Here is a 24371-nt window from a genome sequence, read left to right on the forward strand (position 1 = left end):
GCCAGTTACCACTAGATGTATTCATAGCAGAAATAAACCATGTCTAGATCGCAGGCAAGGAAAAATCTAATTAAATATGTTACCTGATATTCTCATATGTTACAGTGGCAGGGCAGATATCCGGATCTGCCATTCAAAATGGGAATTTTTTACCTGATAGAAGATACCGAACAGAAGATTTAGATATCCACCCCACCCCAGCTAAGACATTGAGCAATCTGTGTTTTTTGCTCTCAATGCTTATGCCTGAAGGGCTCTAAAAACGTGCACCACGTTTCAACAGCTACCCAGAGCCAGTAGCAAAGAAAATATCACCTAATCTCTACACAGACTCAAAGACAGACAAGTTCCAAATTCCCTCTCAACAACAATATGCAAAGTGCAAACCATTTTGGAGGATGGGAAAAACAAGCCCTTTAAAAAGTATCACAGCAAACAGGAATTAAACCCAACATCAAGGAGTTGGCCAATGGCACAAGGGTCTCACCGAATATATGCCTGAGATCTATGCATTTTGTCTGTGTATATATATAAAACATAGACCTACATAGACCCCCCTGCCTGGGGGGGAAGCGTCGAAGGAGCGGGCAGCGACCGAGGCTAGGATGGGTGCAACGCAAGAGAGGCGACGGTGGTTGTAAACACGGACGAGGAGGCGATACTGAGCAGAGCAGCCCGGGCCTGCTCTCCTTCCTTCCCTCGCGCTCTCTCTCTGTCCGCCCTTCCTAGCGAACCAGTGGCACACAGACAGGCCCGCGCCCTCGCCTGCTCTACGGTGGCCGCTGTCGGGCGGGGTGGGCGCCTAGGAAGGGCGGACAGAGAGAGAGCACGAGAGAAGGAAGGAAGGCAGCAGGCCCGGGCTGCTCTGCTCAGTATCACCTGCTCGGCCGTGTTTACAACCACCAACGCCTCTCTTGCACTGCACCCGTCCTGGCCTCGGCCGCTGCCCGCTCCTTCGACGCTTCCCCCCCAGGCAGCGTCAATGCAGCGCCTTCCGTCGGCCGGGCCATGGACACCAGCAACCACCAGCTGCAAGAAGGACGTTTTCCGCGTGCAGTGAGGCGACGCCCGGAGGGTGCTGTGGGAGAGGGGAACCTCGCTGACTGTACTCTCGGTTGTAAGGGGTGCATGGGCTCTGGGCAGACCGAGGCTTACCTTAGGGCTTGGGGGTTACTCTGGCAGCGTGGCGAGCACCCTCTCCCAACAGCTGACAGGCGGGAAGAGAGTCAGCGGCAAAAGAGGCCTCTGGCCCTGGCTGGCCGGGTTTCAACCGGTCACTGCCCACCCTGCCTGCCAGCTGTCCATGTATAAGACGACCCCCAATTTTGGACCAATTTTTTTTAGAAAAAAAGGTCGTCCTATACACGGAAAAATACGGTAATATTGTGATTTATTGTCTTATTTGTTTGTTTTAATTGTTTTGCTGAGGAAGCCATTGTTTTGTTATGGCTTTCAGTTAATGCAATAAACCTGTTATGTTATGACAATGATGTGTACTAGGGAAGGGGTAAAAGATCAAAGGTTAAGGACTACCGAACGAACACTTTCAAAAGTCAGCCTACTATGACCCCAGTGAAAGGGAAATTGCCACAGTCAGAACATAAGAAACACTGTCATCTAAATACAGCCAGCAGAGGGGAACAGGAAGAAGAGAATGAACAAACAGCTACAAGTGCCATGATCAATAGCTAAACAAGCAGATGTTACAAAATTTCCTCAGTTTGGCAACCTCTATGAAGTTACCCAATATATCATAAGACCAAAGTTCCATCCTGCCTCCAGAGCTTATCCCGCAATTCTGAACTTTCCCATCCTTTTGGTCAGACTTATAGCCCATTCCTGAGGTTGGGGGCCAAAAGTGGTGTCGAGGTGGTGTGACCCCACGCCAGCATAAGTGCCCACTTATCATGATATAAGGAGCACTTACGCTGGCGCGAGGGGCATTCCCATCAGTCCTGCGCAGTCCTGCCTTCTCCACCGGTGCAGCGTCTCCAGGAAGTAACTCCAAGAAGAGAATGGTGACACCGGAGTGAGGAGGGGCATGCTGGGGCATTCCCAGGAGAGGAGCTGACTTTAGTCAACTTCCTAACCCCTTCCAGCCTGGGAACGCCCCTCGTTGCTGTGGCGGGGCTACGACACCTCTTTTTAATGGGAGCTTTCCCCCCATTTAATTAAAAAAGGCTTTTTCTATCTCCGCTGCGGCCAGGCCTCTGAGGAGGCTTCTCAGCCGCACCATCCCGGTGGTAGCGCCTACCTCCCTTTGACAGAATTCCAAAGGTGCCCACCAGCTCAAAAGGTTGTGGACCCCTGAACTATAGCACCCTTTTTATTTAGGCATTCTGTATCAAGGCTGCAGGACCAATGAGTGCCAAGTGAAAAACAGGCCACCTAATCCAGCTTTTAAGGCAAGGCTGCCTACTCATCTGCCAGTACCAGCACAGGTCAACTGATGCAATCTGAACTACATTGTCCCGCAGAGCACATATTCCACCAGAAGAGACTTACAGAGCAAGAAGCTCCAGGTGATTCATACAAGCAAACCAAGCCACATATTTCAGAGAAAGACAGGTCACTGCCATTGCCTTCCGGATCCCTGATTTGGCAATCAGTCAGATGGCAAGCATGAACCAGAAGTCTGTTGATCCATCTAAAGGGCATGTTAAATGGGATGGCCTACAAACTTGTGACCTACTAAGCCAAACAAACAACTTATTAGCTATGCATAGAGGCCAGTCAGATGCTTGGCAATGACCATTGTGCAGTCCTAAGCAAGAAGCTGGAAAAGAAGGCTCAAGTCCCTAGTTGGGTGCCCATACTAATCCAGGGAGGCCACATCCAGGATTGGTGGTTGTAGGCTTGGCATAAGGTACTCAACAGTCGTAACTACTGGGGGAATATGCTGGCACCCACACCCTCACTCTCTAGCCAAGGAATCCTCGTTGAAGAACTAGGGTGAGTTATGTGCCTTTATTACACGTCCATTTTCTATCATCTAAACTTTCACATTCTCACTTTTTAAAAGCAGTGCCTCAAAAACTTCATATTCATAAACAATGTATTAAATTTTAAGACGAGAGATGGAAAAGACAGTCTATGTTCAAGCCACTATGTCAAACAACCAGGAAATGCTTGCTGCAAGCTAAGTTTATTACTTAGTCAATACTGCATCTGGCGATTCAACGTACAGGACCTGCATCCAGATCTCCGCTTACCTTCATCTCCCTCTGGTGCATAGGAAGCGGTAATAATGTCGATGTCAGCGCAATTCATCACAATCTGATTGGTTGCTTGTCCCACCTGCAAGAGACACATTCCCCTTTATTATTCGATCTTTAACACTGATTACGTCATCCTCAGTCCAAGATGCAGAGAAGGAACTAAATTTAACAAATAATTTCAGTGCAAAGTAACGCACACATCCTCCAAAGAATGGTAGCATTACAACAAGTTATCAAAAAAATAGATTGAAAAATTTACCATACATTTTACACCAATGGATGACTCCCACCACATAGATCAAGGGTACCGAACTCATTTGTTATGAGGGCCAGATATGACATAAATGTCACTTGCTTGGGCCGGACCTTGCCTCTCCAGCCCAGATCAGGATTGGAGGAGTGGCTGCCTCAGCTGGCTAGTGGGCCAGATAAGAGCTCTCAATGGGGTGGATCTGGCCCGCGGTCCTTCTATTCAACTCCCCTGGCATAGATTTTTAAAAGTTCAGGAGGGAAAGCTACTCTGAGCTAGGCAAGCTGTTTCAGCAAACCCAGGTTAATCCCCACGTTTACAGAAAAAGTTTTAAAAGGGGAGTTAAATCACCACCATCCCAAAGTCAGGGAGGCAGACAAAAACTGGGGAGATGATTGGGGAGATGCAGGTTAACAGGAAGGCTGGTGAAGGGACAAGGAAATGGACAACTGCATGGGTGGATAAGAGAGGAAAATTAGACACAATGGAAGAGTAGACAAAGCGGGGCCACCAGGGGGGGAATAAGGCCTTCTTCTCCCCCATAATTCCTTATGGGCGCCTGGCTGAAACAAGTACAAGGTCACAGTGAGCAGAAGTTAACAATTTCTTCTGGACAAAGAGCTCTGCCGAACCCAACTGATCAAGCTACCTTGTGATATATAGATGCACACAAGCAAACGACATTCACTTGCTCAGACTCCATAACTCCCAGTACTTCAGCATGGGGTAAATCATTTCACGTTACACAAGCCAAACTCGAAGAAAAGAACAATGATGCACTCCACAAATGCTCAGCCATGAAATCCAGTCATAAAGCTCACTGGATGACCTTAGACAAGTCACACACTCAGTGTAATCTGTCTCACAGAAATGCTGTTAGGACCTAAAGTGGGAAGAGAGATCATGTACTCCTAAAAAGAGTGGGATTAATCAAAAAGTGAGTACCAACTTGGGTGGGTCAGTGACTCTCTCATTTCTACCATCTGGAAATGCCAAATTTGCAGAAAAATATTTTTGGAGGGGGGGACTAGGAGACAACCCCTACTCTGGAGTTAATAATAAGCTCTTACATAAACAGCCATCTCATACACACACACACACACAAAGAACACACCCTGGACTTCAGGCAACACCTTCATCTTTTAACATTGTTTTTACAGATTGCTTCCAGCTTGAAGACTGCTTCACAGGATCATTTAACCTTGCTCAATGCTTTATGCTATTTTATGTCCCATATGGGATTTTTTAATGGTGAGTACATTTTAATGATTCTATACTGTTTATGATTTAATAATTTCCTTTGTGAGCTGTCATGAGCACGTTTCTCTGGAGACCAGGCATATACACTTACTAAATAAATAAATATCAAGCATTCCGTCTGTAGGAACATGCTTGGTGCCAAAGCCAGTAGTCAACACATACCCCTTACATCACTATTTTGTGCAACTCCTAATGTCAGAAATCTGTTAAGCAACATTCCTGGGTGATGCTGCATGAAAGCAAGAAAAAAAAGGTTACCTGACAGCCCAGCCAGCCTTATTCAAGTAGGAAAAGGTTATTTCTAACTGCAATTTTTCACATAAGCCACGTGTTTAGAACGCAGAATTCTGGGGCATTTTCAATAATTTCTGGCACCCACAGCGTGTTGTTAGCTGGGGAGGCAACTGGGATCTAAATGTACGCATGTAGTACCAACCACAGATTGCTATAAGTGTGGAAGAGTCCTGTGAGTATGGTTATCTGGGTGCCTAGAACCAAATAGAATCCAAAACTTTTCAATTTGCTACAAGATTAGCAACTGTGCAAAAATGTATGCTTCCCAAGAAATCTGAATCTCTCTCTACCTGGTGTAGGCAATGTTTATAGACCACTTGCTCACATCTGTCAAGAATGTCAGTGCCCCTCCTAAAAACTCTGATTCAAAGAACAGCACATTGCTCACCTGGATTGCACCTAAAGGGAATGGGCCTGCATGTGCCTTTTAAAAGTAAGCCTCAAGAGAGCCCCCCAAGCATGCCTGAACATGTAGTATGTGTACACATGTAGGCATAATGCAACAAGAGAAGTTTCTTCTGAAGCTGACTCCACTGCCACAGTACGTGTGAGTGATTTATTTTTAGATTCTCACGCACAAACCTTACACAATGTGGGAAGTGCCAGATATCATTTATAGGAACCAATTTCATGATTACAAGTTCAGCCTCCAAGACCCACAAATGAAGCATCAACCAATTATATACACAGGCCACAGATGATACAAAATGTGTGCTCACGAGAACTATTATTCCAGTCCTGCAAAATAAGAACAAAAATCCAAAGGAGATCTTCTGCCTACACAGATGGATGATAGGACTTTTTTAAAAAAAGAAAAAGCAGACAAAACCTTAGGCTGCATACCCAATTGCAATCATCCTAGTAAAGTCCTATTAATTTCAATGAACCTCCGCATATATAATGTATTCAGGATTCAATCCTTGCTTACGAGAACATAAAGTCAGCAACCAACACAGGTTACCACATGACATTTTTATACTGCAAGTCAACTTAAAATGCAGGTATTCGATGCTTACAGGGAAGCAGATACATTTTTGAAAGCCTCTTCTTACATGGCAGAAAAAATTGTTTTCTGGAAAGCAGCTACTGCAATATTTACATGAATAAAATAAAGAAAAGTAATCACAGCAGAAATTGCACGTTTATTATTATTATTAAAACCATTTATTTCCAGCTTCTTTACAAAACCACCTTCAAACAATAATGAATAAAATCTAAATAATCATGTCATCACATGAACACATGAAGAAGCCTGATACTGAATCAGACCCTTGGTCTATCAAAGTCAGTGTTGTCTACTCAAACCGGCAACAGCTCCCCAAGATCTCAGGCAGAGGTCTTTCACATCACCTACTTGCCTAGTCCCTTTAACTGGAGGTGCTGGGGATTGACCCTGGGACCTTCTGCATACCAAGCATATGCTCTACCACTGAGCCACAGTGCCTCCTCAAGATAAAATTTGAAAGCTTGTATGATTTCTGCATATCGGAACTTCTTTTTGTTTGGGGGTGGTCCAGTCTTCACTATTTCAAAAACAAATGCTGTAAACGGAACAGAGGCCAAGATTCTCCCTCTAATATACTGCATAAATAATAGGGAATTCCTAGTCAGAAGTGGAAGTGCTTCTCGTTGAATGGAAAGCCTAAACATCCATTTAATAGGGATGGAAATTTCATTGAATAAAGCAACTGCTTAAATAACCAAACCTTTAAAAGCTAACAAGCTCATAATCTAGTCCACACACGTATCAGTTCTGCTACTGGTTGATATTAATGAGTTAATGTACTCCATGTCAGTCTTGCCAGTTTTCAAGACCTTGGAAAACTTTTAAACATTTAAAAAGGTAAAGGTCCCCTGTGCAAGCACCGGGTCCTTATTGACCCATGGGATGACGTCAAATCCCGACGTTTACTAGGCAGACTTTTGTTTACGGGGTGGTTTGCCAGTGCCTTCCCCAGACATCTTCCCTTTACCCCCAGCAAGCTGGGTACTCATTTTACCTACCTCAGAAGGATGGAAAGCTGAGTCAACCTTGAGACAGCTACTTGAAACCAACTTCTGTCGGGATCGAACTCATAAGCAGAACATTTGACTGCAGTACTACTCTGCGCCACGGGGCTCTTCTTTAAATATTTACAGCTACATATAAGCAGTGGACAAATCTTTTATCATTTAAAACTTTACACCCTTACTGTGGAGCTTGCCCGTATCCCAAAATAAAAATCCCAATCCAGAAACTAGTTTCCTCACACAGATATGGACTGGCTGAAGCTCAGTGGTAACTTGCATGCCTCATCTTTTAAGGGGTGGAGGAACAGAAAGATTTGGGGTTTGTTATTTCACTCTGGTTTAATTGGAAATGTTTTTACCTATCATTGTAAGCTGCCTTGAACCACAAGGAGATGTTTTAATTAATAAATAATAAACGCTTCTCTTAAAATTAAAACACCTCAACCTCCTGAGGTTCTCTCCTAGCCTGAGGAGTCTGCTTCACAGGGTTGGTTTTCTGAGGTAAACATTTTCCCTGAGGGAGCCAAGTTTGTTTCTTTTGGTTCCGTCTGGTTGAGTATGTCTCCCCCACCTCCCCAAATCCCCTCCTACAAGGGAATCCCTAATTTCTGCAGCTTTGGCTACATTTTCAGGCTTCTTATCACATATAATCCATTTATACTGAACTGAACTGACACCTGGGGTGAGCAACCAAAGGTGGCATCCAGAAGAGGCTCCCATAACCTACCCAAATAACTGCATAAAGATCCTCCCAGCTTGCTCATTAAGGTGCAGCAGTTTAAAGCACAGGAAATGCCCCACTGTTCCTAGTTGTCTGGAGGAGGGCCAGACAGAGGGAATGCTGAAGGCTGGGGTGGAGCGCACACTTCCCGATTCCAGCTCATCCTATGTCACACACAAAAATTGAGTAATCTGGCTACCGTGATTTGTGGTGCAGTAACCTCCCAGCCTGATTACTATAAAGCCACTCAGAATGTATCAGCCTTTGAAGAGTGCTCAGAAACTACAATTAGCCCAGAATACAACGGCTAGGCTCTTCGTGGGTGGGAGCCAACAGGCTCATATTACATCTACCCTAAAGCATCTACCCTTCCAGGCAGTTTGTTTCTGAGCCAAATTTACAGCACTTGTTTTGATCTTTAAAGCTCTGAACAGCACCTGCCTAGGCTCTCTCCTCCAAGGATGTGGGTAGAAAACTTTCCAGAGCCATATTCTTCTCTATCGCAGAAAAGTATTGACAAAGGTAGCCAGATTTTCCTTAGAACTCTGGTCCTAGAGAAGGGTACCTAAACAATCCCCTTGCAAATTACAGAAGAACAGTCAAGATTAGCCAAGACTGCTCCTTTTAGGAAGGTTTTTGAACTGTTAAAAAGAGATGGGTTGGCTGAACTGAACTGATTCTGTGGGTTGGCTTGCTTGGCTTCTTTATAACTGCTTTTTATTAGTTCACGCTATACTTCATAGGCTGCAATAAGAACCCATGAAGAACTGAGAGGTGGTGATGGAGAGAACAAGAAACTCTTTAGCAATCGTGCAAGATAGAGTCCCAGTACTAGGTAAAGTAAGCTTCCTGCTCATCTAGCCCCGAGCTTCCAAAGACTAGCACTACAGTACTGACTACTTAGCAAGAAATCAATTCCAGGCCTGAATATCATACCACAAAGAAATGAAAGATTTTTAACTCTCCTTACCCTTTTCTGAGAGAGTTGGGGGGTCCCTGGGCACACAACTCCCATCCCTAATCGACGGTTAATGGCTCTCCGTCTTTTGCGCTTTACAACTGTGCTATGATTATGCCTTTACCTCCCTTTCCCTCAGAACTTAATTCCCCAGCCCAATCCCAACATTCAGCCTCAAAAAAGCCAGAGCCTTTAAAAAGCTTATAATTCTGGATAGGTGATGGAGAAGGAGGATTAGGGGATGAGCAGTTGCATCCTTCCCCTCTACCCTAATCTCCCTCCCATTCCCACTATAAACAGGGATTTGAGCAGGCTAATTTCCCTTCCACTCCCATGTTTCTGTAGCTGCTCCTCAGCATGTTATGCCTCCTAGAAGGCAGTGAGCAAACTTGGTTCTCATTCAGTGTGTGTGTGTGTGTGTGTAGGGGGGGTATACTTTAGAAATTAATATTTTTCTGGTGAGCCCCCAAGGATGCAAAAAAGCATACTTGCTGTGGCAGTCCTGTTTTGCTGCTCTGCTGACAGGCGTTCATACATCAAGTTTGCCATTCAAAAGAGTGATAAAATATTATTGCAAGCAGGATCTTTACTACAACATAGACGATACACAAAATTCTTATTATCTCATAACAAATATTTCTAGGCTGCCTTTCCACCCAAATAGGGTCCCCAAGATGACAATCAAAACATCTCAACATTAAAACAGAATTAAAATATATAAAATAATTCAATAAAAACATATCCAACATACAACACCAAAAGAAGGGAGGAGGGCCAATAACAAGATTGGAGGTATACCAAACAAAAGAAAAAAATCTTCACCCACTGGTGAAGACAATGATGGAGTGACAAATCTCCCTGGGAAGGGAATTTCAAACTTTTGAGAGAGAGAAAAAGAGAGTATGGATATATTTTATGTTTAAGATATTAACACCCCATAATCTAGCCTATAATTTGCAATTTGCTTTATTAAAACCAGTCCTGGATGAACTTCTGCTGGTCACATAGCAATCAGTTCCTGTCCTTGGGTTCCCAAGCCCAAAGAAATTACAACAGCAAATCTGTCCCTGTAACTCTGCTTTCCAGGCCTAACAGAAGCAAGGGGGGAGGAGAGATAAAGAGGACCACCATCCTCGCAGTAATTAGCAGTCCAACATCACCCATGAAAACTTCACTGTCAATGCCAGGCAGCTGGCCCTTCCCATATATTGCACAGTGACTAAGTTATTTATTCTCCAAAAAATACAAATCCCTGCCATTAAACATAGAGAGCAGAGAAGGTCTCTGTAAGATCCCATCTGTGAACCTACACTTGCAGCTAGAGTAATTATTAGCCCTTATCTAGACAACCACATTTGTTCATTGATTTGCATCCAGCCTGGATTACAGTAGCCAAGCAGTAAATCCTCTAACACAAAAGGCAGCAACCTTCTCTACACAGGCTCCTGTTAATTTTTTTTAAACTGCATTTGGTCGTATTCTCTTGCAGCATTTAAATGACAGAATCTGTCATTTAGATGACATCATCTGTCAGAATCACTTTCTATGCAAAAGTTGTTCTTAAACTTACAGAACTACTTTGTTCAATAGCGCTGATGATAGGTCATTAAAGGCCTGAGGGCCAAATCAGCAAAGATCTAAAAAAGAAGCAAGGAGACAGGCTAAACAAGAATACCAGAAATTCCAATGGAATCCTACCTTCAATACAGGCCTGCAGTACACATGGCCTTGGATTCAAAGAGTACTGACCAAGGACTTGGACATACCTAGTGGTATTTAAAAAAAAAATTCCTCCTTGAACATCACAGCTCCATGTTAAATCACAAGCTGCTTTGTGAGGCTGAAGTTCAAAAGAAATATACCTTCTTGGGTGTGTGAAAGTCATAGAATCATAGAGTTGGAAGGGACCACCAGGGCCATCTAGTCCAACCCCCTGCACAATGCAGGAAATTCACAACTACATCCCCCCTCCACACCCCTAGTGACCAGAAGATGGCCAAGATGCCCTCCCTCTCATCATCTGCCTAAGGTCACAGAATCAGCATTGCTGACAGATGGCCATCTAACCTCTTCTTAAAAACCTCCAGGGAAGGAGAGCTTACCACCTCCCGAGGAAGCCTGTTCCACTGAGGAACTGCTCTGTTAGAAAATTCTTCCTAATATGGTTCTTTGGTCTCAGCTGCCGTACAATAAGCTGCTGGGGAAAATACATACCACAGTGTTAAAATATTTTACCTTCAACATTCAAGCACGTCAGGCTACAAATGCATTGTACATTCTCAAAGAAACAGATGTTCAGCACCTTGAACACAATCACTTGAAACGCAAAATCAACTCTTAATCAGCATTATCCACAAACCTGGCAGATGCTTCACAAGCAAGCTATAAAAAGCAACAAAGATAGGTTAAACTTTACTAAGTATATCAGGATGTCCTTCAGCCAAATTAGAAGACTCATGACAGCCAAAAGGAAAGAAGAGGTTTAAAAGGTCCTTCCATTGTCTAACCTTTCAGGCAGGATTCTCCACCTCCTCACCCATGGCAGTAAATAGGACTTCCTCTAGCAACTTATCCATATAGCAAAAACTTGTCCTCTTATACAATAATGCTTCCTAAACTACACTTGCTCATTAAAGGAAAAACTAGATGGGATCCCCTTGTGATTTTTTACAAAAACCTTAAATTGAAACTACATGGAGCTCCAATTCAGATTGGGCATGCAGAAAGGACAGCACAGATCTCTGCACCTGCACCATTTGAAACTCCTCCTGGGGCTGCTATTTGCCTCACGGTATAAGCAAGGGATGAGAGGGCACAATGCCACATGGTTTCTGTATGTTTACCTTTTTCACCTTTGACATCCGGGCCTTGCTAGACTCTACCCTTGCAAAGGAGATGGCCCTCCATTATTTGCTTCTTCGTCCCAGACTGCAAATGCTGTAATCTAACACCTACAGCAATTACACCATAGCCTGTGAGCCTCTAACAACTCCAAAGGTTTCCAAGGCAGGGTCTTAAGATCTTAACCTGGAAAATCTGCTCTTTCCCTCCTTCATTTTAAAATTTTTGTAACATCTAGCCTGATGTTCTTATGAGCTCAAGAGGAGTGCAATGTTTTGTGCTATTTTGGTCGGACCTAATAAAAAAAGTACTACACAGGGGTTCCCCACCCCACCCCCGGTTCTGTAACTTGAGTGTGCCATAATGGCTGTTTACAATTTTTTTCGGTATGTTTACCCAGATGAGCCAAACAGTACCAGAGCTGGGGAAGAGCAATTCCGATCATAAAATATATATAAGGGGCCCATTTACAAATTTTCCATAGTCCTGTCTAGTTTGACCTTCACAACATTCATATTCCAACAAGAATTAGATATCGCCACAATAGCAAATGCCTGAAACCATAACACGTCTTTCACACCTTAAAGCACTGTGTTCTATTTGGATTTGTGTTTGTTTAAAGGTAGTCCCCTATGCAAGCACCAGGTCATTCTTGACCCATGGGGTGATGTCACATCCCAACGTTTACTAGGCAGACTATGTTTACGGGGTGGTTTGCCATTTCTTCCCCAGTCACCTACACTTTACCCCCTGCAAGCTTGGGTACTCATTTTACCAACCTTGGAAGGATGGAAGGCTGAGTCAACCTTGAGCTGATTACCTGAAACCGACTTCCGTCAGGATCAAACTCAGGTCGTGAGCAGAGCTTTTGTCTGCAGTACTGCAGCTTACCACTCTGCGCCATGGGGCTCTTATTTGTTTACATGCTTACAATTCACTTTCAGTGTTAAGAGATCAGATGATTTGATCTAGCCCAGTTCTGTGGGACTTGCAGAACCTCTGCAGTGCCTCAGGTAGGAGGAGTCTTTTCCAGTCCTGCTACCCAGAGCCTTCCCCTAAGGAAAGTTCAGGAACTGAACTGGGGATCTTACATATGAACAGCATATGTTACTGCTGAGCTAGGACACTTCAACAGCAGCATGCTCTATCAGCAGAGACCCATGTCGGGACTGTAACTCCTAAAAAGCAGCAGCAACAAAAGCTATGAAATTAAAAAACCTCCCTCTCCCAACTCACCCCTACATATACTGAATCCCAGCGACTAAATTACTGCCTAGACAGAAAGGACTTACACTTGTATAAAAATATGTCCAAAGCAAGGGGTGCACAAAGCTTCCAGTGGAGGGAAACGCCACAAATGCAAACCTGCTACTAAGACTGCCCAAGTGCCTTTGATGTGGACCTGGCACACAGCAGGAGATACCAGCCAATTTTTAGAGCTCTGAACAGGACACAGGGAAGGAGAAAGTGAGGTTGGGTTCTCTTGCTCATGAATAATGCTCTAAACAAGGGTCTGCAAATTATTAGTCGCCACAACCAATCTTCCCTTACCAAAGACCTAGGGCCGTGTTGGCGAACAAATGGCACGCGTGCCAACTCCGGCACACGTAGCCCTCTCTGCCGGCACGTGCGGCTCCCGCCCCCTTCCCTGCACTCCCCACTGCCCAGCTGGGCAGCTGGGGCTTTGAACCGCGCCGCGCTGCTGTGCGGAGCGGTTCAAAGCTCCCGCCCCCTTGCCTGCACTCCCCGCCGCCCAGCTGGGCAACTGGGGCTTTGAACCGCGCTGCCGTGCAGAGCGGTTCAAAGCTCCCGCCCCCTTCCCTGCACAAAGTGTTGGCACTTTCCAATAAATAAATGGGTTTTGGGTTGCAGTTTGGGCACTCGGTCTGCAAAAGGTTCGCCATCACTGACCTAGGGCATGCCGAGAAAATTTTGGGAAGGGTGCCTAGGAGTACCACCTCCATGCCAGAGCAGCCTCCTTCAAAAGTACAATGGGAAGGCAGATAAACCATTCTTCCTTTCTTTACAGAAAAACGGTTTCTCTCTCGCAGCAGGGCTCTCACAGAAAGCACAGAGGTGCTAAGACAGGAGATGAGTGCTCAACCATGGCAAGCTAATTTATGGAACCCTGACTGTGAACTGTTATACAAAACCAATCCAGAACAGACTCTGGAATGGTAGTATAAAAAGCAATCTGGACACAGATCCCACAGATGCAAGATAGATATTGTACACATTCTTTAACATCTGGTGAAATATTAATCTTTAGATTTATCTCTTCCTTAAGAAAAATCATGACACAGTTAGCCCCAGGATATCTCTCTTCTGTAGGGTTGTCAACTCAGAATTGGGAAATTACTCAATATATGGGGGTGGAGCCTGGGAAGGGCGGGACCTCAGCAGCGTATACGATCCCATAGATTCCACCCTCCAGTGCAGTCATTTTCTCCAGGGGGACTAAATACGCTTGGTGGAATCAAACCAGCTTTTATACTGGTGGAAAAGGGAGGGGGGGTCCTCTGTGACCACTCAAAAGAACTATGTTGAGGACCATGGGACTTGCATGGACAAAAGCCATGCGAGATGGGCCGTATTGAGGAGGTACACTGGGTAAGACTGCATGAAAAAGCTGGCTGCATCCCACTGACTATGTATATGCGACTATCTCTTCCTATAATAAAATGAACACTTGCAACGTAAGGAGATACAGTTATCTTCCTTTCAGTCTTGCCTGCTTGCTATAAAGTACCTAGAGATAAGGTAGACAGGTAACTATGTTTGACAATCTTTCACGAGTTGCACGCACATGTGGTTTAATTCCTTTGCAGTTTAGGATTTACTTTAGCCCAAAGGCAACAAAAAGTAACGATTCACACATACATAAAAACATACCCAATTTGTCCTGTCTGCACAATTATTACAAAATATTTACAACCTCTTTATGCCAATTCCACTGGGACCATTCAAAAACTGGCTCCCCTAGTTTTTGAGATATCCAGTCAATCAATGCCACAGCCCAACTGGCAATTATACAGTTATCTGAATAAAACATTTTACTTTCCCCCGAAGTAGAAAGACAGCAGCTTGCCAATATAGCCTCAACAGTTTTATGTGAAGTTAGTTTCAGCATTCTGCTACAAAGATACTGACGTATCAAGCATCCACGGCCAACATGCCCAATGCCATCTTGCCAAGACAACTGCTTTTCTACAGTCTTTTCACGAAAAGCAACTGAAATAGAGGGTTACTTCCGAGAAGCTTGTTGGCACACTGCCGCTGCTATCGTTGCCAATGTGCCAACAGTTTGGATTTGCTATGGCAGAAAAGTCACAAAAGTAGAATGCTCCTTAAATTGCTCATCAGTTATATGTCACCTAGACAGTAAAGTATTTTAATCCACTAACCGGCAAGCACAGTCCCAGCATTGAGATATGAAAACTGTTTTGTTCTAACTTACAATTCAGCAGAAGACCTCATTCTTCCCCCTATGTGAACAAAGCAGATTCCAAAGAGGCCAAGTTTCCTTACAAATCAAAAAGCAAGCCATGCCAAAACACAAGGCTACAAAAAAAGTATAATTAATTTACTACATTCTGAAGACCACACAACTGGTTACAGTATCAAATATCTTATCTGTTGATCAAAAAAAGGCTCCTTCTCTCGGGGGCTGGCATGCACAAAGGAGGAGTACCACTGAAGAAAAGATGCAAAAGGGTCAATTAAAAAGCTCACAAGCGTGGCTGCTCATTGTCCCAAGATTACAAGGACCATTTAACATTTCTTGTCTGAAGTACAGAAGTCATAGATGTCACCAGCGGAAATTCTGTGCCAATGGATGACTGCTGCTACGAGTCTCACTTGTTGACGGAGAGTTGACCTTTTGGCTAATGCAGTGCTTTAAGCGGTCGGTTAACAACATTATGGCTTCAGTTGTTTGATGGTTCTTCGCTGAGCGAGTGAAGTCACAGCAGAGGAAACAGGATACTTTCAAAGAGCAGCACACGCTTCCCACGACATTTGGTTAACATCAGTTCATTGCTCGCTGCTCATTACTACCAACCTTTGTATCCCATACTTCCTGCAAGGAGCTCAGGGCTGCATACATGAGGTTATCCCATTTTATCCTAACAACCCTGTGAGATAGTGATTGGCCCAAGGTCACACAGCGAGCTGCCCGGCTCAGTGGGGATTTCAAATCAGGCCTCCCTGAGCAAAGTTCACTACTCGCTACACCACATCTTTTTAACTGCTGGGGAGACTGTATATTGTTCTGCACCTTTAGTTTGGGACCACCTATGCAACCAAAAAGATACAGTGCTGGTTTCTGGCCATATACATTAAGAACTGTCTCCCAATTATCATTCTAACTGAAAGACTCAGCAGCTGTTAGTAAATCAGGAGTTGGTTGTTGTTTTTTATTTTTCTCTCAAACGGAAAGACAAATTTAATACACCAGCGTGGTGTAGTGGTTAAGAGCGGTGGTTTGGAGCGGTGGACTCTCATCTGGAGAGGTTTGTTTCCCCCACTCCTCCACATGAGCAGCGGACGCTAATCTGGTGGACCGGGTTGGTTTCCCCACTCGTACACATGAAGCCAGCTGGGTGACCTTGGGCTAGTCACAGCTCTCTTGGAGCTCTCTCAGCCTCACCTACCTCACAGGGTGTCTGTTGTGGGGAGGGGAAGGGAAGGTGATTGATTCTTCTTTAAGTGGTAGAGAAAGTCGGCACATAAAAACCAACTCTTCTTCTTGTTCTAAATTATTTGCTGTTTGCTTCAGAGCATGGCTTTCTATAAAAGGTTTTAGGCAAATTAAGGGTAAAGGTAATCTCCTGTGCAAGCACCGGGTCATTACTGACCCATGGGGTGACGTTACATTCCGACATTTACTAGGCAGACTACATTTACGGGGTGGTTTGCCATTGCCTTCCCCAGTCATCTACACTTTACCCCCAGCAAGCCGGGTAATCATTTTACCGACCTCTGAAGGCTGAGTCAACCTTGAGCCAGCTACCCCAAAATAGAGAAATCCAGGTTGTTAAAGACCACCTTTCCTCACGCATCTCCTCTATGACCCCCTGAAATAGGCACAGTGGCATTCCCATTTTGCACCTAGAGAATGGTTACAACTTACTCAAGGACACTCCAAGACCACAAGATTATTCTGGAATATGAACAGACATTTGTCACAATGACACTAGACATGGGATCTCATTATTCCTGAGCATCTAGCTAAGCAAGTATTTTTTTATTGTTATGACTGAAGAAACAACATAATAAAAAGTTGCATTTTGTTAAGTTAGCTTTACATATAAACTTTAATGAGAGCGTAACATTTAGCAATGGCTCAAGAAGCAACTCAAATGACTGACAATTCTTTAAAATTGTCAGTCAGTATTCAGTATTTCTGACGGACAGTATTTCGGACAGTATTCAGATTTCTGACGGCCGCTCTCAGAGTACTTGACAATAGCCTCAGAATATGCTCAGCATTTCTACCAGGTGAGGATTGTGTACCTCCCGAATGCATGCTAATGGTATGCCAACTGCATTAGTTCTCAATATGCTGCCCAACGATGTTCTAGATAAACAATACAAGCTATTACAGGTACCGGAAACACAGTTATTTCTGTTAATCGGGGTTCCAACATGGATAAGCAGGACTAATTTTATTATCTTTCCTTTTAAATGTGCCACAACCTCCAGTACACTTTGCAAGGATTGCTAAAGGTGTTAAAAGCCAATCACAGAGTGGCAGAATAATTGGCCGAAAAACCTTTACAGCAAGGTGGTTAGGAAATCATTAATACGCCTTGTTCGATGTTGGCTACGTTCCACTCTAATTTAACACCCACCATCTGCAAGTGTCACCACACTTCTTGGAACACCACACTTGCTTTTAAAAACTCGCATTCTCAATTTAATTGCACTGGTGGCTCCTGTTTATAGCCTTTCACTCAGCCCTCCCTCCCCAACTGTCTGTCTGTGGGCCCTTCTCTTTGGGGGCTGTTTTCTAAACCAGAACAGTTTTGGCAACTTCTGGCACTTGCATTCCTTTTCCCCTCTAAGATGTCGTCATGGTATTTACTGGTCACCTTGCAGCATTTCTAATCTCTGCTTGTGCAGTCAAATTTTCTCAGAACGCTTCAAAGTGAAACTTTACTCCTGCTGAGATTCAAATCCAGAGAGGGGCAAAACAAGCATTTTTCTTCATCCCAAATAACCTATGAGAACTGCCCGAGCTCTAAATTTTGTGGGGGCCTGTCCTCTTCTGAATACTCAAGCTAACCTACAATTAAAGTACAGCGTACCATGCAAGCACAACATTCCCTCTGGGAAATAGGTGAGCCTGCAAGAACCCTTAAGAAGGCAGAATGATTGCAAAATGTAGTTCATATCAAGTAGTTCACATTTAGGCTGTTCTTGCAGTAGTTTCTCCCCCCCCCCAACTTTTCTCCCAACACTGAACACCACAAAGCTATCACAGTTATTTACAGATCAAGGGAAGGTAACAAAGGGAACATTCTAGCCATGATTTTCTGTTTTGGCTGAGCTACTCAATTCCTATAGGCAGTTCTAACACGGAAGACACCTAAGGAACGACAGAGATCATTTCAGTAGTAGTGAAAGCCAGGGTTGAAATAATCCCAGGCTTCTGGCTATTCACATGCGTACGAGTTGATGCTGGAACCTAAAATATTGCTGAGTCATAAAAATAAGTTTTTTTTTCCAGCACTGGTATATATTCAGTGCCCTGACCTGGATGGCCCAGGCTAGCCTGATCTCATCAGATCTCAGAAGCTAAGCAGGGTTGGCCCTGGTTAGTATTTGGATGGGAGACCACCAAGGGTTCCTATGCAGAGGAAGGCACTGGCAAACCACCTGTTAGTCTCTTGCCATGAAAACCCAAAAAAAGGGGCCGCCGTAAGTCGGCTGCTACTTGACAGCACTTTACACACACACACATTCAGTACACTAAAGAATATAGCTGTTCACCTACTGGTGAGAGCCTAGAAGTGGAAGCACATTACTTCCATCTTGAAACAGCTCCAGTGGTTCCCAGTGTGTTTCCAAGCCTGGTTCATATTTCTGATATTGACTTTTAAAGACCTATATTATCTGAGACCTGCCTACTTGAGAGACTGCTTCTCTCAAGATGAACCTGCAATCCAGCTCAGGTCCTCCCTCCAACAGGCCATTTGGCCAGCACCCAGTTTCGATCCTTTTCAGTAGCAGTTCTGGTTCTCTGGGACAGCCTGTCAGAGAACGTAAGAAAGGCCTCCAACCATGGTCCAAGTTCACAGGTAGTATAATGCTGTCTTAGACAGATCTTTGATAGCTATTAAACTGGATGGAGTGCTATAGCTTGTGGAAGGGCTTATTGTTGGTACTATTTGTTGCATGATGTTTTGGTTTTTACATGTTTGTGTGCCAGCTTCAGTTTGGCAAGAAATTTGGCAAGAAATGTGGGGTACAAATGTTGATATATATCAGTATATTTCTTAGAGAACTATCCGATGCTAAATGTGGGTGTAAACGCTAGCTAACCAAAACAAACCAGAAACACAACTTTCTGGACACAAACCTTGAGTAAAACCATTCCACTGAGACTGCGAGGATAAAAGAAAAACAGACCCACAACTTAAATATTTCTTCCATATAAAGTCACCTATGCTCATCAATAGCTATTTTCCAGGTCCTGGAAAGTTCAGCACACACTCTACAGCTCATATCATGTCATCCTCTTCAAGATTACAAACATGCTAGAAACTGAACCAGCATGACCCAATCATGCCTTTGGAGACTTAACTAGTCTATCTGTTTTATTTATTTAATTCAGCTTTTACCCCACACCTTTCCCTGCCAAGCAGGGCTCAGGATAGCTTCCAACGGTTAAAATATACAATATAAATGTCTTACTTCATGAAAGGATCATTATTTATGACAGGATTTCAAAATTGTTTTTTTTTAATGACAAAGAGTTTTGCTATGAGAACCAAGACTCTTCCTGGTATCTTACACTGTCTCATATCCACTTAAGTAATCTCAGATTAAGAAATAGCCCAATGAGGTCTAGAAAGACCTGCATTTTTTATGCACCCATTGCGGAAGAAAAATTCTAGCATTGCTAAAAGTCAAGAGAGCCATGATTCTGTGCTGTATAAACATTCCCACAAATAAGGTTAATACCTCTAATTTTAGTAACATCTCCAATATCATCTACAGGTCTGCACAAGGCAAGAAGCAAAAGGGAATGCAAGATGTTATTAACTTTGTGTAGAAACAGTACAAGAGTATCATTCCATTGCTATGCTTACTGAAATTAGTAGCCCATCTATGAGGAAGGAGAGCAGAATACACTCCACAATACTAGGAACAAGCTGAACATGACAGATAACCTCCTATATAAATTAAATAAGCAAAATGCATAAACACCAACACATACCAATAAGCTTAAAATTTAAGAGTTTCACTATAGATGACAATGGATAGACAATGATGACCAGGAATCCAGAGAAAATGCCACAGAACAGGATGAGAATGCATGTAAAAAATAGCTTCTCCATGTCGAGGAAGCCCATCACATCCAATGCCACTGTAACAAAACCCTACAATCCTCATCTGTTATTGGTTCTTGTGGGTTATCTGGGCTGTGTAACCGTGGTCTTGGTATTTTCTTTCCTGACGTTTCGCCAGCAGCTGTGGCAGGCATCTTCAGAGGAGTAACCCCCCCCCCCCAGGTAATCCCACTCCTCTGAAGATGCCTGCCACAGCTGCTGGCGAAACGTCAGGAAAGAAAATACCAAGACCACGGTTACACAGCCCGGATAACCCACAAGAACCAATGAACTCTGACCGTGAAAGCCTTCGACAATATTCTCATCTGTTATGTTTCCAAGAAGAAGAGTTGGTTTGTATACCCCACTGTTCTCTACCCAAAGGAGGCAAACAGCCTCACACATCTCACATTACACCACCACCTTTTCTCCAAGGAGCTCAGGGCAGTGTACCTGGTTCTCTCCTCTCTCTGCCAACACACAAACATAGGCCATTTATGAATGGGAGGTTTTGCCTTGGATTTGCTGCTTTCTAGATGCACATTTTCCCCATTTGAGTTCTTGAAACTCTGCATGCGGGCTTATTTTTGAGTTTTGAGAATTCAGATGGGGAAAATGTGCATCTACAGAGCAGCAAATCCAAGGCAAAACCTCCCATGCATAAATGACCAATGGATGCTCCAACAGTCGAATTCAAACTGGAATTTCGAATTCGGAAGAAGGCTCACTGCACCTGAAAATAAGAACAAGATGACAAGGCTCTCAAGAAGATAGCTTTGCAACCCTCTAGACCAGTGGTTCCCAAAGTGGGTAGTGTCACCCCCTGGGGACGGTGGGATTACCTAGGGGGGCAATAAGAAGCAAGGGGGCAGCAGAGGGGTGCTAGAGGTGGGCCCCTTTAACTGTGTTGTTGGATAGGGTAGGGGGCGCTAGGGTTGAGTTTGTGGAATCAAGGGGGCAGTGGCCCAAAAGGTTTGGGAACCGCTGCTCTAGACTATGATTCTAACCCTCTCCAACACACGCTGACACCTCCATCCCGAGAGATGTCAGCCTTAGGGTTCTCTCCTCCAATGTGTTGAAATAAAAAACAGGATCACATGTTCTACAGGCCCAGGGAGCAACCCTCTAAAGGATCATGTACATACACATTCTTTCATGACTAGAGTCTGAGGAGACCCATATGCCAATCTCAGGTCCCAACACCTGAAGTAAGGTGTTGCATGCTCACATACCAAACCTTAAAGACTATTGGGAAGAAAGAGTTGCAACTTCAATCCAAAGCTACAGAAGACTCTCAGCTCAAAACAAAGACAGGCTCAATGAAGATTCTTTTCCCCTTCATACCTACAAGAACTCTCTTCCCCTTTGGATTTAGGCTCCCTCCTCAACAGATCTTTCCCTGTTCTCCTTTGAAGCAGAGTGCTTCACCCACCTTAGAGAAACTTTTTCTGTCCCCTATCCCTGTACCAACAATCCCAGGAGTCCTCTTCCTTGTCTGAAAATACAGTTCCCCACCACACTAGATCAGGAACTTTCTTTTCTGCAACCCTGGAAGCCCTTGGGTGTGTGAAGCAGGTTTTCTCCCCCACTTTGACAGGTCCACCCAAAACGTACACATCTAATATAAACTCTCCAAGGAACTGGGGCCACCGCCCTCAACAACTGCTCAATCCTCCACAAAAATCACGAACCGTTCAGTTTCACGAGCAACCTGACAATGACCAGAACTCCCAAATCAGCCCTTTTCTTCAAAAACCTGTGTGACTCATCCACACCAATCCACTGCCCTTCAAATCTCAAGGCTGCTTCCACTGACTACTCCTCGCTTTGCAATTCAGTCCCACTGTGACCCCTGATCTTCCATGAAGACACACAAACACCCCATGAGGCTGAAGTTCGAGCACAGGGGCTAACACCTGGGAGACCCCGGTTCATAATCCCCACTCTGCCATGGAAGTCACTGGGTGACTTCGGGCCAGTCACTCTCTCAGCCTAACATACCCTGCACAGCTGTTGTGAGGATAAAAATGTGTGTGTAAAGTGTTGTCAAGTTGCAGCCAACTCATGGCAACCCAGTAGAGTTTTCAAGGCAAGAGACCAACAGAGGCGGCTTGCCATTGTCTTCAAAAGGACCCTGGTATTCCTCAGTGGTTCCCCATCAAAATACTAACCAGGGCCGACCTTGCTTAGCTTCTGAGATCAGGCTAGCCGGGGCCATCCAGGTCAGAGATTAAAAAAAAAAAACATAGGTGGGAATAATGATACCTGTAAATTGCTCTGGGCCCCCATTTGGGAGAAAAGCAAGGTAGAGATGCCTAAATAAGTAAAAATGATGCCACAAAATCTCATTATTTCATTACACACAGAGGTTAATCTGTCTCCCAGAGGGGTATTCTAAAGAACCAGTGTGGGGTAGCGGTTAGCGCGTCAGACCAGGCTCTGGGAGAACCAGGTTTGAATCCCAATCTGCCATGGAACCTTGCTGGGCGACCTTGGGCTCAGTCATACTCTCAGCCTAGCCTACCTCGCAAGGTTGTTGCTGTGAGGACAGAATGTAGGAGAGGAGACTTATGTAAGCCACCATGGATCCCCACATTGGAGAGAAAGGTGGGGCATAACCAAAGTAAATAAATGAAGTAAAACAAGTATCTGATAGAGAAAGAGAGGAGTTATCAGTATTTTAGCAAAACATTTCACATTTTTCCCGTCAAACTGAACGCGTGCCTTGTTGCAAATGGATGAATGAATTCTGCAGGCTTCCCCCCACCCCTACATTCAGCAGCTGCCCCCACTGATGTGTTCTGGGTGTGGGAAGGTGGCTGTTTTTACCTTCGCCTCCGACTACACCCCTGTCCTTGCACCCCACCCACCCCTCAAACACGCAGCCCCTCCCCCAAACAGCTATACTTGTCCTCCCCTCCCACCCCAAGGCCTTCCGAGCGCAGCCCCATCACGCCCCCCACTGCGCCCACCTCGACCCTCCCCCTCCCTCCAGCCCCTTACACCCCCTCCCCATAGACACTCTTGCGTTCCCGTCCCCCCACTCCTCCCTTTCCCATCAGCAGCTCCCCATTGCGCCCACCTCGACCCTCCCCCTCCCTCCAGCCCCTTACACCCCCTCCCCATAGACACTCTTGCTTTCCCGTCCCCCCACTCCTCCCTTTCCTATCAGCAGCTCCCCACCGCCGCCGCCCCCCCACACACACACACACGTGACTCCCCTCCCGACGTTACCTCCACGGCGGCCTCCAGCTTCCCCTCGAAAGTGAAGTCGATCAAGTCGGGCTTGAGGCAGAGCCCGTAGTTGATGGGGCGCACCTCGGCCGGGAGCCGCTCGAAGGGCCGCTTCCCCGGCATCGCGGCGGCGGAGGAGGAGGAAGAGCGGGCGAGGCGGGCTGAGGAGAAGGCGGCGGCGGCGGCGGCGGCTGAAGCGAAGGGGGAGGCCCCGCGCGCGCGCGCACTGAGGGGGAGGCGGCGACCCCCCGCCGCTGACAGGAGGAGGAGAGGGGGCGGCGGCCGCACGCGCGCGGCCTGGCCCAACCGGGGGCGAGAGGACGGCGGGGACGGGCCCTGCAGCCAGCCGACCTGCCGCGGATCTCTGGGCTGCTCCTGCTGCTGCCACCACCCTCCTCTCCCTCCTCCCTGCACAGACGGCCGCTGAGGGGAGAGAGCGCACTGCGCACGCGCGGCGGGCCTCCCCCGCCTCCTCCACCCACACCACCACAACCGCCCCCTCCCGGCCTGGCGCGCCGCCTCCTCCCTCAGGAGGCCGAGAAAGGAGGCCGCGAGGCAGAGGGCGCCGGCGCGGTGACGGAGCCACGTCGGCGCCTGCGCGCTGGGGAGCGGCGACGCAGGGAGGGCTCCCGAAGGCCAGCGGGCGATCGAGCGGCGGCGGACCATTGAGCTTCCCTCCTTCCGCTGTAATGAATCGGAGGAGGGGACGGCGCGCATGCGCTGCAGAAAGGAGCGCGCGGGGCGGAGAGGAGGGCGCTGCCGCGCGCATGCGCGTTGGGGGCGGAGAAGGCGCTCTCTCTTTCTGCTCCACCCCCCCGCCGCCGCCCCGAAAGGGGAAGGGTTTGCAAGGGTTGCTCTTCCCTGCGGGGCGAGAGGAGGAAATGCGGCACGAGGGTCAGCTGGTGTTCTGTGCGGCTGCCCCTCCCTTAATCTGGAACATCTCTGGCAAGGAAACAAGAGGAGAGTTCCCCCTCCCTCCTCAAAAAACAAAACAAAAACCAGTTACCAAAACCAAGTACCAAATAGTGCA

At 45.8% G+C, this 24371-nt stretch overlaps 1 protein-coding gene across 1 annotated transcript in view; it reads right to left on the minus strand.

Annotated features, from left to right (window-relative positions):
* The window catches only part of NPEPPS (aminopeptidase puromycin sensitive), a 109766-nt gene extending 86277 nt beyond the window's left edge, over positions 1-23489 (minus strand). The window contains exons 1-2 of the mRNA XM_056863851.1: positions 23342-23489; positions 3213-3297 (exon numbers count right to left, since the gene is read on the minus strand). Coding sequence (XP_056719829.1) covers positions 3213-3297; positions 23342-23464 — 208 coding nt within the window. The 5' untranslated portion in view covers positions 23465-23489. The remainder of the gene's footprint in view (positions 1-3212; positions 3298-23341) is intronic.
* Positions 23490-24371: the final 882 nt, after the last annotated feature.

This window comes from Euleptes europaea, chromosome 18 (assembly GCF_029931775.1).
Source record: "Euleptes europaea isolate rEulEur1 chromosome 18, rEulEur1.hap1, whole genome shotgun sequence".
NCBI lineage: Eukaryota > Metazoa > Chordata > Lepidosauria > Squamata > Sphaerodactylidae > Euleptes > Euleptes europaea.